The sequence below is a fragment of the Petromyzon marinus genome, chromosome 51 (assembly GCF_048934315.1).
Source record: "Petromyzon marinus isolate PM22_M1 ecotype Great Lakes invasive population chromosome 51, UKy_Petmar_22M1.pri1.0, whole genome shotgun sequence".
NCBI classification, from domain to species: Eukaryota; Metazoa; Chordata; class Hyperoartia; order Petromyzontiformes; family Petromyzontidae; genus Petromyzon; species Petromyzon marinus.
Window position 1 is genome coordinate 10,742,906 of NC_133717.1, and position 16,380 is coordinate 10,759,285.

General features: G+C 51.7%; 1 protein-coding gene across 3 annotated transcripts in view; it reads left to right on the forward strand.

The window, feature by feature from the left end:
• The window catches only part of MDN1 (midasin AAA ATPase 1), an 83,736-nt gene that overhangs the window by 56,569 nt on the left and 10,787 nt on the right, over positions 1-16,380 (forward strand). For 2 of the 3 annotated variants that reach the window (XM_032973608.2, XM_076074979.1), the window contains exons 70-89: positions 1,651-1,760; positions 2,562-2,635; positions 2,776-2,947; positions 3,612-3,759; positions 4,270-4,416; positions 4,968-5,091; positions 5,240-5,345; positions 5,710-5,825; positions 7,036-7,227; positions 7,784-8,029; positions 9,035-9,273; positions 10,322-10,453; positions 10,809-11,038; positions 11,747-11,908; positions 12,166-12,303; positions 12,951-13,089; positions 13,642-13,814; positions 14,560-14,721; positions 15,331-15,478; positions 15,866-15,996. In XM_032973608.2, coding sequence (XP_032829499.2) covers positions 1,651-1,760; positions 2,562-2,635; positions 2,776-2,947; positions 3,612-3,759; positions 4,270-4,416; positions 4,968-5,091; positions 5,240-5,345; positions 5,710-5,825; positions 7,036-7,227; positions 7,784-8,029; positions 9,035-9,273; positions 10,322-10,453; positions 10,809-11,038; positions 11,747-11,908; positions 12,166-12,303; positions 12,951-13,089; positions 13,642-13,814; positions 14,560-14,721; positions 15,331-15,478; positions 15,866-15,996 — 3,089 coding nt within the window. The remainder of the gene's footprint in view (positions 1-1,650; positions 1,761-2,561; positions 2,636-2,775; positions 2,948-3,611; positions 3,760-4,269; positions 4,417-4,967; positions 5,092-5,239; positions 5,346-5,709; positions 5,826-7,035; positions 7,228-7,783; positions 8,030-9,034; positions 9,274-10,321; positions 10,454-10,808; positions 11,039-11,746; positions 11,909-12,165; positions 12,304-12,950; positions 13,090-13,641; positions 13,815-14,559; positions 14,722-15,330; positions 15,479-15,865; positions 15,997-16,380) is intronic. The other variant, XM_032973609.2, reaches the window with a different exon arrangement.

Consider the following 16,380-nt stretch of genomic DNA (forward strand, 5'->3'; position numbering starts at 1 on the left):
AATGAAAGAATCTCTCATGGTAGCCAGATGGCTTGCAGAGAACCTCTGTCTTGGAGAGATTCGTTCATGAGGCTATCCACATATACAAACACAGAGACAATTTCAACCGAGAAGATGGATTCTGGCTTAGCAATCATTGGAAGGATTTGATAAACCATTTCGGGTCTTAATTGATTGATCATGCTTACGGTGGCTTTCAGACCGCATCCATTATTTTCGTCTCCCCCCTCCTCTTTTCCAAACATAAATCGCTCTCCGTGGTGCTAACATAAAAAAACCGCCACTTTTTTCAAATTTTCTTGCTTTCGTTTTCATACCTGATGATGATTGCTTGTGTTGCAGTCGAAACGTCGTGATAATTTTATTTTTTTATTGTTTCCCTTCTACGTGACTTTACCGAAAGAACCAAGAATATGAATCCCTGCAGTCACGAAAGCTTTAAATCAAAATTTGCAGGTATTTTGTTCACCATTGGGATGTTTTTGATCAAATAACAGTTGCGTTGTATGTTTTTTTGTTTTTACTTTGAGAGGAACTCAAAGGTTGTACAAACTCTGCGCTGAAAGGCTCCCGAGTAGGGAATTGAACCCAGGCCCCTTCTTTCTGTGAGGCACTTGTGGTACCACTGCGCCAACCCTGCTGCACTACAATAGATGTTATCTTGGAGATGCATGCTTTGACTATGTGTTTTGGGCTATCTGACACAAAATTTAATGGTTAACACTGTGAATCTGCAATCCCAGAGTTTGCCGATTCGATCACCTGGCACGGCAGTTGAAACAATGGATAAGCTGTCAAATCCCTCCGCTCTGTCTACCCAGCAGTATAAATGGGTGCACACCACAACTAGTCAATCTTCAGGTCGTGCGTGTGGTAGGGCAAATTGCGTTTTCTTCCCGTCTGACTGATGTGGATGAATAGGCCCAAATAGCCTGTGGAGGGCCTGTCTAGTTAACTATTAAAAACTAATTTTTATTTTACCTTTTAGAAGTGACCTGGCCACAAATGATAGCTCTACGAAGTGGCTTATTAGGTGGAAAATATATAGCAGACAAATACTCTAAAGGCATGTTTCTAAATGTGGAGAAAAAAACCGGAGGACCTGGAGAAAAATCCACGTGACCACGGGGAGAACATGCAAACTCCAAATATACAGGCATCAGGATCGAACCCACAACCTCCTCCATACCAGGCGAGATAGTTAACATCTCACTTCAAGACACCCCTCCAATTGTAGAGGCCATTCTGGCAGCGGTGGCGTGAGCAGTCAAATGTGCGCTGGCAATTGTTCGTAAGTACCGGGACTCCTCTACTTACAAACGAGCTCGGTTCCAGAGGTCTGTTCGTAAGTTGATTTGTTCTTAAGTCCAACTTTACTCCTGTCGATTCCAATCATGTTCAACGGCATGTACACTAAACATGGGGAATGGCTTTAAAAGTTGTATAATCCCCTGTAGATGTTAGATGCCATTGGTTCTTATTGTTCTGCAGATCACCATTCATCTATTGCGTGGCAGTTGAACTTACGACTCTCGGTCCGAACAGGGAACTCGACACATGGATAGGTTTGTTCATATCTCTGAAAGTTCGGAAGTCGACTCTTCATAAGTAGAGGAGTCCCTGTTGTACATGCGCATGTTCTCAATGCAGAGGCACTGCTGGGATTGCTGTGGAACCTGCATCAGTACTACAGCCAGTTCTCCGAGTCCGTTCACTCAGCCCTGGCGCAGAAACGCAAGGCCATCGAGAAGGAGCTGAAGGTGCGTGAATCACAGCTGGCCGTCGCCTCTATTTGTCTTCCTCCGTCGGTCTGTTAAACCAAAGGTCAATTGGACACTCTGTCCGTGTATCAATTCGCAGCTGCTTAATAATAATTGCGTAGCTTTACTATATCTAGCGTCATTCAGGCCAATCGCATCTCAATCCGCTGTAGAATTTTGTATCACAGGCAGTTTTCGAGACGTGGGAAAACCACAGGCTAGCAGGAAGGAAGCCAGAACCGGCGTAAACTATTGCCATCGTTCTGGTCCGATATTGGAATGTTTGGCACCACTCTAAGTTTCCCTGTCAACCTTCAAAATACTTTTTTTTTAAACTACCGCGTTGTAAAGTGTGATCTTCAACTAATAAGTCAGTCGTGTCTTTGCCCTGTCAGCACCGTGTGCTTATTATGGATTGTTCTGTTACAAGACGGTGTTAATGACGAGCCTGTACTAGTAAATCGGTGCTCGGTAAGGTTGTGATTATCGTCGCCCCATCTGGTCTTTAGAAATTAACTTTGATAATTTTTAATAAGATACAATTTTCTTAGACATGCTATGAATTCTGGGTAATTAGCAAACACATTCTTCCCACCAAACACACAAACCCTGATGTTTTTGGCAGAACTACAGAACTCCCCAGTCACCAGTATCCGTAAAACTACAGTTGTTTTCACAGTTTAGGGCTACGGTTTACCTTGCTATGAACATTTAGTGTGCAGTCATTGTTCTGATAATTTACTGTACGGCCATGTTTGTGGTTATAATGATTTAATTGCTTTAATCTCACCGCCCGTGCAGGACTTTGTGAAGATCTGCCGGTGGAACGACGCCAGTTTCTGGGCCATGAAGGAGGCTGTGAACAAGACGCACAGGTGAGCTCCAGAGACGACCGTGCCGGCTGAACGTTGTGAGGGCGTGACGTTCCTCACGTTTAGTGCTGCGCGTTTCTGGAGGTTCGCACCGCGAGTATTGTTTCAATGTGACCGAGCTCCCGTGTTCCCCCCCCCGGCAGGACGCTGTTCCGGTTTTCGCGCAAGTTCGAGGAGGCGCTCTCCGAACCGTGCCGACCGGCGCTCACCGAGCCGGGCCCGGCGGTAGCGGCCGACGCTGCCCAGTCGCACGACTCCGTGGCCGTGGTGACGTTGCTGAGGAACCAGCGGAGCTGGGTCTCCCCCTCTCTGCAGGTGAACTCGGCTCGACCACGTGGCACCCACGCTCTGCTCCGTCGCATAAAATCCCTTTTTGTTTTATATTTGTCTTTTTCACCAGGTTTATCTCGGTGTGCAGTGCACTTCTTCCTGTTATTGAATGTCCCGTGTAAGCAGCAGATATTACAAAGCTCTCTGACTTCAGGTCCATACACAAGGGGGCAGCACTTCCCCACTCACACACTGCTATGAAATTGTGTTTGCATAACATTGGTATTGCTAGAACTGATGGATTTGTTTATTCTCAGAGCTGGCACATCACCAAATTAAGTAAAAACATTTTTGTATTACTTTTTTTTCCTGTGCATCCATTTGTGACTGGACTGAGACCGCCACCTCTATGCACTTGAGGTCCCACTTTTTCCACCGCTGGCTGAAACCCAAATGCAAACCCAGTGTTGCAAGCCTGATGATGCTCTGCCCCATATTATTCCCCTTAGTCATCTACCCAACACTGGTAATTCTAGCGGTCGTTTGACCTCCTCCTTACAGAACGTGTTGTCAGTGTGAGCTGTTGGAAGGAAGGCCCCAGGACTGTTTGGTTCAGATATCGCTTTACCATCGACGTTAGCAGTGGCCAGGAATCTGAACTCAGGCGGCTGGGCTCATAGCACATGGTGCATGCGACTCTGTGCTGCAGGATGTGGCACCGGGAGACGAGGACTCTCCCCAGGAGTCCCTGCAGGGGCGACTGCCCGTGCTGTCTGCCCGCACGTGGAAGTTCTGCCAGAAGTTGCGCAGGGAGAGTTCCCTGCCCGACCTCATCCAGGGGCTCGACCAGTTCACAGGTGCCGAGCTTGTGTGCGATCGCCAGTCTATAGTCGTCACGGCGGTCACCACTTCGATAGAATAATAGTCGTGTGTGTGTGTGTATATATGTTGAACTTCTTTTGCACAGTACGTAGCCAAATGTGCTAATCGGAGGTGCTGGGGAAGGGCAACAAACTAAACACAAAAAGCAGTTCTGAAGAAATGTGTTTTCAATCGAGATTTAAAAGTGCATAGGTCCTGGTGGCCTTCCCGACGGCCGCAGAAGCGCATCTGAAAGCGCGCGTTAGTGGTGTCGTCATCACCACTTCGTGGTGAACGGCGGTTGTTGTTATATGTGCCACACGTTACAGCAGTGTGCGTCTTTGAGCATGTGCTTACACGCGAGTATAGCGACATCACTTCGGGAAGAATCTTTGTCTAAACCTTCCTCGCACGCGTTGACGGCGTTTCATTCCTTCCGTCTGGTGGTCGTGTGTTTGCTGCCCGATGGTTATGTAACGGTGGTGGCGCCTCGTGACCCCGCACAGGCGAGGTGGCGTCGTCCGTCCGAGAGATGCAGGTGCTGTCGGTGAACCCGGCGTCCGACAAGGACAAGCAGAGGTCAGAGGCCAAGCAGATCCAGCAGCAGAAGCAGCGAGCCCTGGCTGAGCTGTTCAGGCTCCTGCGCAGGGCTGGTAAGTGGCAGTCGGTGGTGACGCGGCATGTCGGGTGTTCTGGGGGGGGCCGGAGGGCGGCGGCCGACACCGAGTGTGGAGGGGCGCATTTGTCTATGCAGGGTGCTTAAAATTTTATGGGACTCGTTTTGAATGGACAAAGAACAGATGATACACTGTAACATGATAACAAATGTATGCTAATCGCTTCAAAAAGTCAGAGTCTCCACTTGTTCGCCATCATTGTCAACACGTGCCTGGAATCTTCTCCAGAGCCCGGAGGCACATTTCTCGTGGTATTGTTGCAAATTCTCAGACGTGTTAACATTTGTTTTTTTAACCACCCTGCATTTATGTGTTAGGGGCCTGTTGTGTACGTGCGTTAACGCATGTTTGTCTTTGTAAACGCATGCATTTGTCTATATGCATGTATGTTGAATTTCTTTTGCACCGTACTTAGCCAACCGTGCTAATTGGAGGTGCGGAGGAATGACAGCAAATGTCATGCATCACTGCGTACGCTGCGGCACAATATCATTTTGAGTCATGGTATCCGCCGCTCTCTCCCGCAGGCCTCTCTTATCGCAAGGGTCTCACTGTGGCCCGGATCTCGAGCGACGACGAGTGGATGTCGCTTCCCCCCGTGGACGTCCCTACCGCTCTGCGGGACGCGCCGCTCGGGGAATCGCTCAAGGGGTACGAGCAAAAGTAGCATGAGTGCCGCGATGAGTCGAGCGGTGGCAACCGGCGATGTTCAAACAAGTACTTTTGGGGGCCCGTTCATAGGAGGACCTAACTCGGTGCGGCTGGATGGAACTTGGTGTGTTGCGTTTTTGGCTCCCAGGATGGTGGAGCACGTGGAGAGGAGCTGGACGGACTGCCAGCGCTATTTCTACCGGTCGGTGGCTCGTCGCTGCAGTCTGCGCACTGTCCTCACTGCCCCCTCTAAGGTGAGACTGGCGGAGATGGAAACTCCCCCCCCCCACACCCCCATTGTGGAACTCGGATCTCTTTTCCACAGTACAACCGAGCCGTGCCAGGACCGTGCAAAAGTAAGCCCAGTGTCGTATGTGTGACAAACCAACGCGTATGATGTGGGAGCGTAGAATTATATTGTATGACAATGGATTATAATGGACTACCCACAGTGTAGGCCCGCAGCAGTCTCGAACGTTTTGCGCAAAGCGGTTGCCCACCAATGCACCACTCAAACACCGCCCTGCTTAGCTACCAATTACCTGCTGGTATCGGGCACTTTTATGGCTAAATGGTGAATCTTTGTGCATGTGTTTGTGTGTGCATTTGCATGTGCAGGATATGGGACCGGGTAACCTGGATCGCTGCCGTGGGTTCTCCGAGCACCTGCTGCAGATGCTGGTGGCGCACAGGAAGCAGCTCACCACGCTCACCGAGCAGCACATGGCTCTGCGGTACGGAACTCGCGCCGCGTTCGTAACTGCCAAGTCAGTGCGGTTGTTGATGTTTCGGTTTTATATATTTGAACTTGTGAATAGCAGCCCGCGCGTCCTTTCGACACGTCTGTCCCTACCCGACCTATCCGACCCTGCCCCTCCCCAGCCAGCCAACCAATCAGTAAAGCAAAACTTGTTTCGAATATAGCATGACTAGCTTTACTTCCCGGCTTCGCCCGGGACTTGGATTCACCACGCCCGGCCGCCTTTGTCTCCCCAGTGGCGATGTTCACACACCACACCAGTTACTCGTTTGAGGCTGAGTCGACCTAAGGGAGGCCCAGGACCGGTTAAAATAATCGTCACCGGTGGTGGCCGTGAGCGGGAATCGAACTCGGGTCGCCGGGTTTGTAGCGTAGCGCGCTAACCACTACACTACAATGCGTCACGCTTCCACATGCGAGGGTCACGTGACAGATTTGACGGCACAGCTCACTTGCCGTGCAAAAAATATATGCATTATTGAGCTCCCCCCCCCCCCCTAAAAAAAAAGTGTATTTTTATAATTTTTGCATGGTGTACAGTCTGGAAAGTACCCACATGGCAAATTTCAAGTTTGTTGCATGTCGGGAAGTACGCTAAACATTCTGAACAGACACACACAATCACAACTTTGCCTTTTATATATATGAAGATATGCTCTTTGGTTATTTCGGTAAAGTCACGTAGAAAGAAAAGAAAATATATAATAGAATATGACGTCTCGATTGCAACACAAGCAATCGTCATCAGGTAGATACAATGCAATCCAACACAGAGTCGGCTAACTCAACAGTCAGCACCTTGTCTGGTTGATTACGTTCTTCCGAAGATTGCTAAATTTGAGAGAGAGACAAAACACAGACACGGGGACACACAGACAGACACACAAGCAGAGAGAGACACACAACATAGATCTTGTCTCTTTTTTTTGCGAGGAATTTCCTCTGCATTCATAAGAAAGCAGTGGCATTCAGTGAAATGTTACAATTTTTAGTTGTGGGTTTTTTAAACAATTGATGATCCCTCTGCTGAGATTCAGGACGTACACGTACGGCATGGGAATGTCAAAGGATCAATCCACGTCCTGAACACTTCCTTGCGCCTCGGCACGATCCCCAAGCGTGCGTCTCTCCGTGCTTCCTCGCGCGCCACCGCGTCCCGCCCCCCGCATGCTCCGCCCCCGCAGGCAGCTGATCAGGGCGATGGAGAAGGTCGGGGGCGGCCCGGCGGCCGGTGAGGCGGTGGCCGCTGTCGCCCCTCCCGTGGAGGAGGCGCGTCGCCGGGCGAGCGGGCTGCTGCGCGTGTCCGCCCAGGCGCTGACCGTGCTGGAGCAGACTCGGCTCGTTCTGCGGTGCTGCCCCCAACACGATCACGGCAGGTGGGTTCCCCCCAACCTGGTGGGGGCAGCCCCCCCGGCACGTTGTTGATGTTGTTGTTGTTCTTCCTTCCTTCTCGTCGCAGGGGAAATAGACGAATCGCTGATGGCGCTTAAGAGAGAAGCCCCCACGGTGCAGAGTGGAGATTAGCGGAGAGCATTTTAATGGGGGTTGTTTGTTGTTTTTTTAGTTTTTGAGCACTGGTTAACTGCGTTGGTGTAATGGTTAGCACACAATCCAGAGGTTTCCGGTTTCGATCTCACAGTGCGCCTCTGGTCCACCCAGCAGTGTAAATGGGTACACCCGCAGTTAGTCGATCGTCAGGATCGTGTGTGGTGCTGTAAAGTGTGCGTACTGCTGTCTCTTCAAAGATGTCTGGCATGCTTGGACGAGTAGGCCAAATACTCCCTAGAGCGGCTAGCAAGAGTGGATGTCCTTCCACGAGCAGTGGTGTGAATAAGCAATTTAAGGGCTGCACCTTTATCTATTTTACTTTTAGTCATAGTCGGCGTCGTTTTCCCCATCACTCAAACCTCACCCCGACGGTGCTTTGCCCAGCGGAGATGCAGAGTCCGGGGCCCCTGGCGGCCAGGCTTGGGGAGTTCCGAGCCCCGTGGCGCCGTCTCGTCTGCCGCCGGCCGCCTCGCTCGTGCGCGACAGCGCGGCGTGGGTAGCGGCGGAGCGGCTGGTGTCGCGGCTGCTCGGTGAGGTCGCTGCGGTGAAATCGGCGGCGGCGGCGGTGGCGGCGGTAGCGGCGGCACCGGGGCACATCGTCGGCCCGACGGCAACGCACGTCCTGACCTGGTGGGTGCGACGTCGGCGGAGCACCGACCGTTGGCGGCTGACACGGGCGGCTTTTTACCGGCGCCGTCACGGTCGTGCTGGCCTCATCGTTGTCTTTGGCGGCAGTAACGGGCGGTGGCATCGTCATCATTGCCAGCGTCGGTGGCGCGTCGTCTTCCGTCATCTGCATCGGCGGTGGCATTCTTTCACAACAGTAACTGCAGTTCCAGAAGCTTCAGTATTAGTCGTATCAGCATTGTTATCATCCACATTTGTCTTCAGTATCGTCATCCTCCTGAGCCACTGTCTTCGTCAGCAGTGTCAGCGGCGTATTTTACAGCGTCAGCAGCTACAGCAGCATCATTAGTATTTGTAGTATCATTTTGATCATCAGCAGCAGCAACAGCTTTCGTCATTGTTGTTAGCAGCAATATCAGCATCAACCAATCATCTTCATAAAAAAAAATTATCATCATCTTTTTCCAAGAGCGAACTGCACTCTGATCTCACCAAATTATTTGTACAACGAATAAAGTAAGCACGACTTTTTAAACATTTACTGGTGATTGTGCTAAGGAGAGAGCGTGCCCTGCCATGCGTAAGTAAGGGTCCCATTCACCAGTGAACATGAGCACGGGGGCCACCGTGGCCACGGTGGCGAGATGTTAACTTCCTCACCAGGTATACAGAAGGTCGTGGGTTCAATTCTGACCCGGGTGCCCTTCTTTATTTGGATTTTGCATGCTCTCCCCGTGGTCGCGTAGATTTTTATTTGGGTCCACTGGTTTTTCCCTCCTCAATTAGAAACATGCGTTTAGAGTTTTTGGTTGCTGTAAATTTCTACATGATAAGCCACTTCGTTGCACTGTCATTTGTCGCCGGGTCGCTACTGAAAGAGAGCTACATAGCTCACTGGGCCTTACTCGATAAAATAAAAAAATAGTTTAGTTTCAGCCACTGTGCTTTGTTATGATGCAGCAGCTAGGAGACAAATGCGGAATGTAATGTGCCCGTGTTGACGCGCAGGGAGGAGGTGGATCGCTGTGGCGCCGGCCTCACCACGCTGGGAAGCGCGACGTCGCAGATGGGCGACCTGCAGCGCCTCTTCACGCCCCCCGGCGAGCAGTGTTCCTCCGCCGAACAGCGTAGTCCCGTAGCCGATAGCATCGCGTTTGTCCGCGAGGAAGTCCAACGGGAGCTCGCCGACTTCACCACCTGGAGAACGCAGACGCTGAGCCTGCAGTCGGCAGCGGATGGCGATTTGGGTAAGGTCGATATATCCGAGTTTAGATGCATTTCTTTTTGTTTGCTGCAAGGACTGATGAGTTCCGTGAGATGACGCATCACTGGTCGTCCAGGGTTTGGCGGTGAACGCTTGCAATGTGTAGCTGTGGAGGCAAAGGTTGCTGAATCACAAAGCCTTGTCCTGGAGATGGCAATATATACGTTATATCCTTTGCATGTTGTGGGTTTTCTACAAGTACTCAATGAGGCATTCCTGGATATAATTTTTTTTTTACTTATGGTCCTGATAATCTACCGTGGCATGTACATTGACACTAACGTGTAAAGGGCAAAGGTGCAGCCCTGCAACTATATGCTCCACGCCACTGCTGGTAGAAGGGCCTCCACTCGAGCGAGTGAGAAATTTTAAAGAAGGATTTTTTTCCCTCGTTCATGCTGGCCAGACATCCTGGAAGAGCTGAAAGCACCCACACTTTATCCCGCCACATGCAACCTGCCGATCAACCGGTTGGTGAACCCATTCATTACACTTCTGGGTGGACAGAGGTGGTGGGGAACGATTTAAGAAACTCGCACCTTTGCTGCAACTGCCGTGCCTGAAGATGGGATCGAACCGGCGACCTCCGCATTGCATGTGCAGTGCGCTCACCGTTACGCCGCTGTGGCAGCATGCTTCATGAAGTCATTACGTCTATCAACCCTTTCTCGTTCCGATGACGTACGTCATCCCGTACGTCATGAGAACGTAATCAGAAGTAAAAGGCCATGTGGAGGGGGGGGGGGGCTTTTGGCATAGTTTGGTGCCAGCTATCATAGAGTGCGGTCGTGTCACTATGATTCTCTGCGGTGACGACGATGTCTTTAAAAACAGCGGCGTAACGCCTCTCTAAATATCACGCTAACCACTTGCGCGTTCTGAGATTGAGGGGTGAACGGGACCCACTGTGCAACTTGCAGACGACTCATAACGGGAAAAGGTTACATGCTTTGTCACTGAACTCGGCTCAGGTGTCATGTACCTAAATGAATGAGTGTGTGTGTGCGTGCTTGTGTGCGCGCGTGTGAAAGCAGATGCGGCGTCGCAGGCGCTGGTTGACGTGTTCAGCGCCGACGTTGAGGGAGCCATCACGGCCGTGCTGTGCGCCGTGCAGACCCTGGTCGCCCGCGCCAAGGAAGACCGGGAGGAGCAGAAGCGAGCCGGTGACTCCATTGCTGTCATTCTCACCCCTCGTGCTGTCATTGCCATCGCCACCATGGTCGTCATCGTCATTAGGAAGATCCAGGAATCCAATTGTGTCTGCTTGGCATGTCACGATTTGCCCCGGCTCCATGATGAATTCTCTCTATTGCTGGTTGTGATTCGATCACATTATCTTATTCATATATATTGTGGTTCATTTAGCACCTCTAGTCGCTGCAGGTATCACGTGAAACTGATTCCTGCACGCACTTGATGGCGTGCATTGAGCCCGTAAGTTATCAGTGTTGATCGATAATGGATTCTCCGTGCATCGTTCCGTGCCTCATGCCTGCTGACCAAACCCTTCCTGCGCAGACGGTGTAAAAGGCGGTGACGCTGGTGGTGAACTCGGTGACGGCGGCGGTACTGGCGGCGGTGATGGTGAAAGCGAAGAGGGCGCGGAACCGCCCCTGCGTGTGGACCACATATCGGCGGCGCTGGAAGGGCGGCTCTGGGCGGACGTGCGATCCCTGGCCTTGCCTCGGGTCCTGGCGCTCGCGTCCCAGCTGCTGCAGCGGATCCTGAAGCCCGGCGTGGGAGCGCAGGTGACAAGACGGGCGCTAGCGCTGTGTGTGTGTGTGCACATGCGCACACACACACACACACACGAGCAGGAGTGTAGTTGTTTACTCACTTTGCTACGAACCCGGCGACCCGATTTCAATTTCCACTCGCAGCCAACATCGGTGACGGATGTCTGAACTGGTCCTGGGTATCCCCTAAGTCGACGCAACCTTAAATGAGAACCTGGTGTGGTGTGTATACATCGGCATTGGGGAGACAAAGGGTGCTAGGCATGGTATTGGCCACCAGCCCTCTCGTGTCATGCTGGCCTTGATAAGTGTTTGGAAATACACAGGATTTCTATATGGGAGATATACATATAGACATGAGACATATAAACAGGCTGTTAATGAATCTGGTCTATGATCAGAGAATAAAGCATTGCATACACTGCTTGTGTAAATGGGACCCCTTTACGTCACGCTTCCGCCTTAACGAATGAAAGCATTTAATTCGTTGGGCATTAATTTCCTCATTTTGGGTGGTGCAGGCGTCGCGCTTGCAAATTGGAGACTTTCCTGATCTCTTTAACCCTCGGGCGGTTAAACAAAACTCAACTTCTTGAACGATTGAACATTTTGCCGTTGGAACAAACGGTGTCGGGCATCGTTGTAGCCGCACGGCCCCGTTTTGGGGGGAGGCGAAGGCCCTCCTCTTACACCGCCGTCCCTTCCCGCTCGCTCGCGCAGGCCGCGCTGCGGTGCCGCCGCCGGCTGTCCCGCGCGCTGCCGCTGCTGGGCGCCTACGCGGACCTCGCGTCCTTCTACCTGGTCACGTCGGTGGCGTCGCACCGCGCCCTCGCCAAGCTGCTGTGCGTGCTGCTTGGCCTCTTCACCGAACTCGTGCACAAGGTGAGACGGCGGACAGCCTCTCGCCGAGGCTTTCGTATGTGTGCATGTTCGACTTATTTTGCACCGTACGTAGCCAAAGCGTGCTTGATCACAGGTGCGATTAGTAGTGGTGAATTAATCATCGATGATGATGATGATGATGACGGTGCTGCTTGCTTTACTCCCTCTTGTGTTGTGCATGAAGAAATAGGTGCTCGCTAACTCGCCTCGATGGCATGCGCATGCTAACCAGGAGTGGCGTGCGTTGGTCTTGGCAGGGATTTTGTCAGCCGGCCGAGCTGACGGAGGGCGAGGCCGGGGAGGGGTCGGGCAAGTTCCAGGATGTGGAGGGGGGCGGCATTGGGGCCGGTGAGGGTGTGAAGGACGTCAGCGACCAGATCGAGAACGAGGACCAGGTGAATACAATTCACTTTCAGTTTGATGGCCATGTGAAAAACATTTGTACTGTTCGCCTTTTGGCATTCTCTGGTCTAACACTTGTAAGACTAGGCCATAAAGAAGGCTATCTCTGGTTTAGGCTTATCAGTTTCAAAGACAATAGATATATTCATTCTTGATTTGAAGCTATATTAATTATCAGAGCATGTTTTTCCCACAAGTACGTGTGGTTAATGCAGACTTGATGCTTTGCAAAAGGTATCTATTTGGTCTTTGAACATCTTAACACCTGTTTTATTGCTGGAAAGAGTAAAACCTATTCTTATTTTTTTCATCATCTGGGATACTGGCAAAAGGTCCTATAAACTTTTTTCTATCGTAAAAAAGTGTGCCCCCTAGTTTATCGATTAAAAGGTCACTTATTTCATCTCAGAAGTAGTTCTGTGATGCCCTCTTTCTGCAGGCCGTTCTGTAACGTGGGGTTATCCACTGCTCTCCCCAAGAGAGAGGGTTACGAAAGGACCTTTTGTTTCGTGACATTCTGCCCACCTAAGCGACCTTGCCCCGCACGCTTGCTACACTCAAACAGAGCAAGGCGTTTGAGGCCGTAGCGCCCGCGAGCGAGGGAGCGAGAGAGAGAGTTGACACGACGATGCCACGGCAGGTGGAGGACACCTTCCAGCGTGACCAGCAGCACGAGGAGGAGCCCGAGCAGCAGTCCGAGCTGAACGACGAGGAAAACGCCATCGAGATGTCGGAAGACTTCCAGGGGAAGCTCCACAATGGCGAGCTCGGAGACTCGGGTGGGTGGCACTCACGGTGGCCGTGGGCGGTGTTTGCCGGTCACGGATGGGAGAAGAGGGGGGGTGGGGGTTAGCCCTCTGGCCCTTTTTTCAGTGCGGGCCGAGCGGTGATGTAGCGGTGATGTAGTGCTCGGTGTGCTGCGATGCGCCCCCCTGAGTTTGATGATGATTAGAAGGTTCCTGGCCACGGCTCCCAAAAGTTTGCGATGATCTGAACTGATTGTGAGCCCTCCCCCCCCCGAGGTGTCCTCAGCTTTAAATGGGCACTTGGTGTGACGTTTTTACGCATAAATCCTGGGGAGACAAAGGTGGCTGGCTGTGGTGTTGACCACACCACACACCCCCTTGTGCTTGCAAAAACAGGACTTGCCACCGGGATTCTGGACTGCTTTTAGGGACCTTGATGACAGAAGATTTGAGTACTTTTACTCATGAATAGTGATGATTCGCATGAAAGTTGACAGTGATGATTGTTTTTTCCTATGAGCACTGGCACAGCTGTGTACGGCAGAAGGACACGACGCTCGCTCTAATCGTCGTTTCTCATTTCAGACGACGAAGGCAAATCGGACGAGGAGGAGAAGGAGGAGTTGGACAAGCAGATGGGCAACCTGGGCGAGGGGCCCTCCGAGACGCTGGACGAGAGGATGTGGGGCGACAACGAGGAGGGGGACGAGGATGGAGACGAGGGACAGCAGGAGGAATCTGGGCCTGGCATGGACGAGGTCTGTGAGCTTGCTGATCATTTTAACTGCCTCTCCGCGACAGCCTCACCAAGCCTCTGGGCGTCCGTGCGCTGCTGCCTCGCGTTTGCTGTGTCTGTGTGTGTGCCCACGGCCTCCTTCCTATCTTTGTTGTCTTCCTACCTTAGTTGTCCGTGCCCCTTTATGTTTGGTGATTGTGGCCCCCTTTTTTTAGACCTCTTCCGCGCAGCGTCTTGAGTTGCTTATTTGCGTGTGGGCGCTACGTGAATTAAAATCATTATTATTGTTTACGCTTTTCAAGGCGGGATTCTGCGACGGTTGTTTGGCCAATTACTCCTCAGTTGGGAGAACTGACGTTTTACTTCTCAAAGTGAAACATCAACTTCAGCAGGAAGCCCCTGGCAGCGCATGGCTCCTGGTTGAGGGCAGCAATAAATCCAGCTTTGGATGAATTTGATGATTTCTTTCCCAGCGTGTGTAAAAATCCTAAATTATAAACCACCCGCAACGCATCCCTCGCTTTGTAAGCCTCCTCAGCCTGGAGCCACAGGCCGACACTCATTCACTGTGAATGTGAGTGACATCCGTGGTTGTGACTTGTAAGCCGCCTCAGCCTGGAGCCACAGGCCGACACACTCACTGCGAGTGTGAGTGACATCCGTGGTTGTGACTCGTAAGCCCGCCTCAGCCTGGAGCCACAGGCCGACACACTCACTGCGAGTGTGAGTGACATCCGTGGTGGTGACTCGCGATGTCTCCCTGGCAGGAGGAGTCGGAGCTGGTGGCTCAAGGTGACAACGAGGAGAGTGGGGAAAACAAGCGGAAAGACGACAAGAAACGGGAGCAGCAGCAGGGGGAGGAGGAGGAGGGCATGGATGAGGGCGAGGAGGGTGAGGAGAAAAAGAAAATCAACGAGCAGAAGGATGTGGTGCGTGTGTTTGCTCTTGTCACCCAAAGAGAGCTTTTTAAATGTGCTTCTGTGTCGCTCTTGTCATGTGCTGTTGAGTTGCATCAGGGGTGGACATCATTCCGTGCGCAACTTCGTTTCTCATGGCTCCCGGCTACTGACCATAAACAAAATGTATCCATCGCTGCAAGAATCTTGGCCGCAATTCTCAGCCGCCAGAGGGGAATATGTTTGACCCTGTCATCACTGTGTTTCTTAGTTTAGCGCGCTCGGTAAAAGTTGGCCCTCGTTAATTTTAGCTTTATTATCGGAGAAGGCTTAGGCACGTGTTCAATGCGTGACCCGCCAAAGCTATCTGAATTGCTGCTTGGCCCTCGGCAGGAAAGAGGTTCCTGACCCATGACTTACACCGATGTCTCGTATATTTCTTAAATGTTTTGTAGAGGAGTATTTTGGGAAGAATTCACAGACATCCCACAGGAATTTTGTTGCAGGTTCTAAAAGTCCAAGACACTCAAACGGCCTTTGAAGAACTGCAACATGATACGTGAATGTGTGTCTGTTCGTCTGCGCTTCTGTGTGTGCGTGTATTTGTGCGTCCGCGTTTCTGTGCCCGCTGCTGTGCCGCAGCGGGACTTTGACGAGAACGAGTCAGACCCGTACCAGAACCAGCAGAAGCCGTGTGACCCCGAGCCCCTTGAGCTCCCGGATGACCTTGCCCTGGACAAGGACCAAGAGGGGGAGGAGGGGGGTGACCAGAGCGAGGAGGACGAATCTGGTATGACGCAGAACCACCGTCATCGCCGACACTTGCGCCACTGCACCACCACGGTGTCCCTCCGTCACCCAGCCCAGAACCGCCGTTTTGTTGTCTCGCATACAAATAAAATATTTGTTTAGTCCATCGGCCTATCGCATTTCCAGACCAGTTGTGAACCAAGTCTGACTCATGACAAAGACCCTATGATGTGACCTGGAAAATCAAAACTGGTCCAGAGTTGAATTTCTTAAAAAAAAAAAAACTGCTGCTGGATGATATTATTATATTGGTCTGGAATTCCAATAGACGGATGGACTACGACAAAAAAAGGCACATGTACGTGGAGACACAGAGTGGAGCTCTGTGTATTTGATGAACGAATGAATGCACTGTCCTGCACTGCAGGAGACAACCCCCTCGAAATTGAGGAGAGGCCGATGGAGCTCGACAAAGAGAAGGACAGCGGGAAAGGGACGGAAGAGGGGGAGGCGGGCGAGCGGCAGGAAGAGGAGGCCTCTGCTGACGCAGGCACACAGGTACACGGCGACACCGGGGTCGCTCTCCTGCTCTCTCGACTTCTCACCTCTGTCTAATCAAGATAAACATCAACCAAGCCCTGAGGCTGCAACAGGCAAATGCAGCACCGTGAGCCCCGGTGCTTATCTTCCGTGGGATCTTCCGCACCTCCGATTAGCACGGTTGGCTATGTACGGTGCAAAAGAAATTCAACATACATACATGCATACAGTTCAGTGACAGTACAGACGCACACTTGGCTAACCATGGTTTAACTTGTCTTCTATGTGCGAGGTGGCCCGGTGGCTCGGCAAGCCAATACCGGTGTCGGGGCACTCGGCAGCAGGCACAGTTGAGAGCCTGGGTTCTAATCCAAGTTTCCGCTGCAGGTGTTTTGAAGTGTA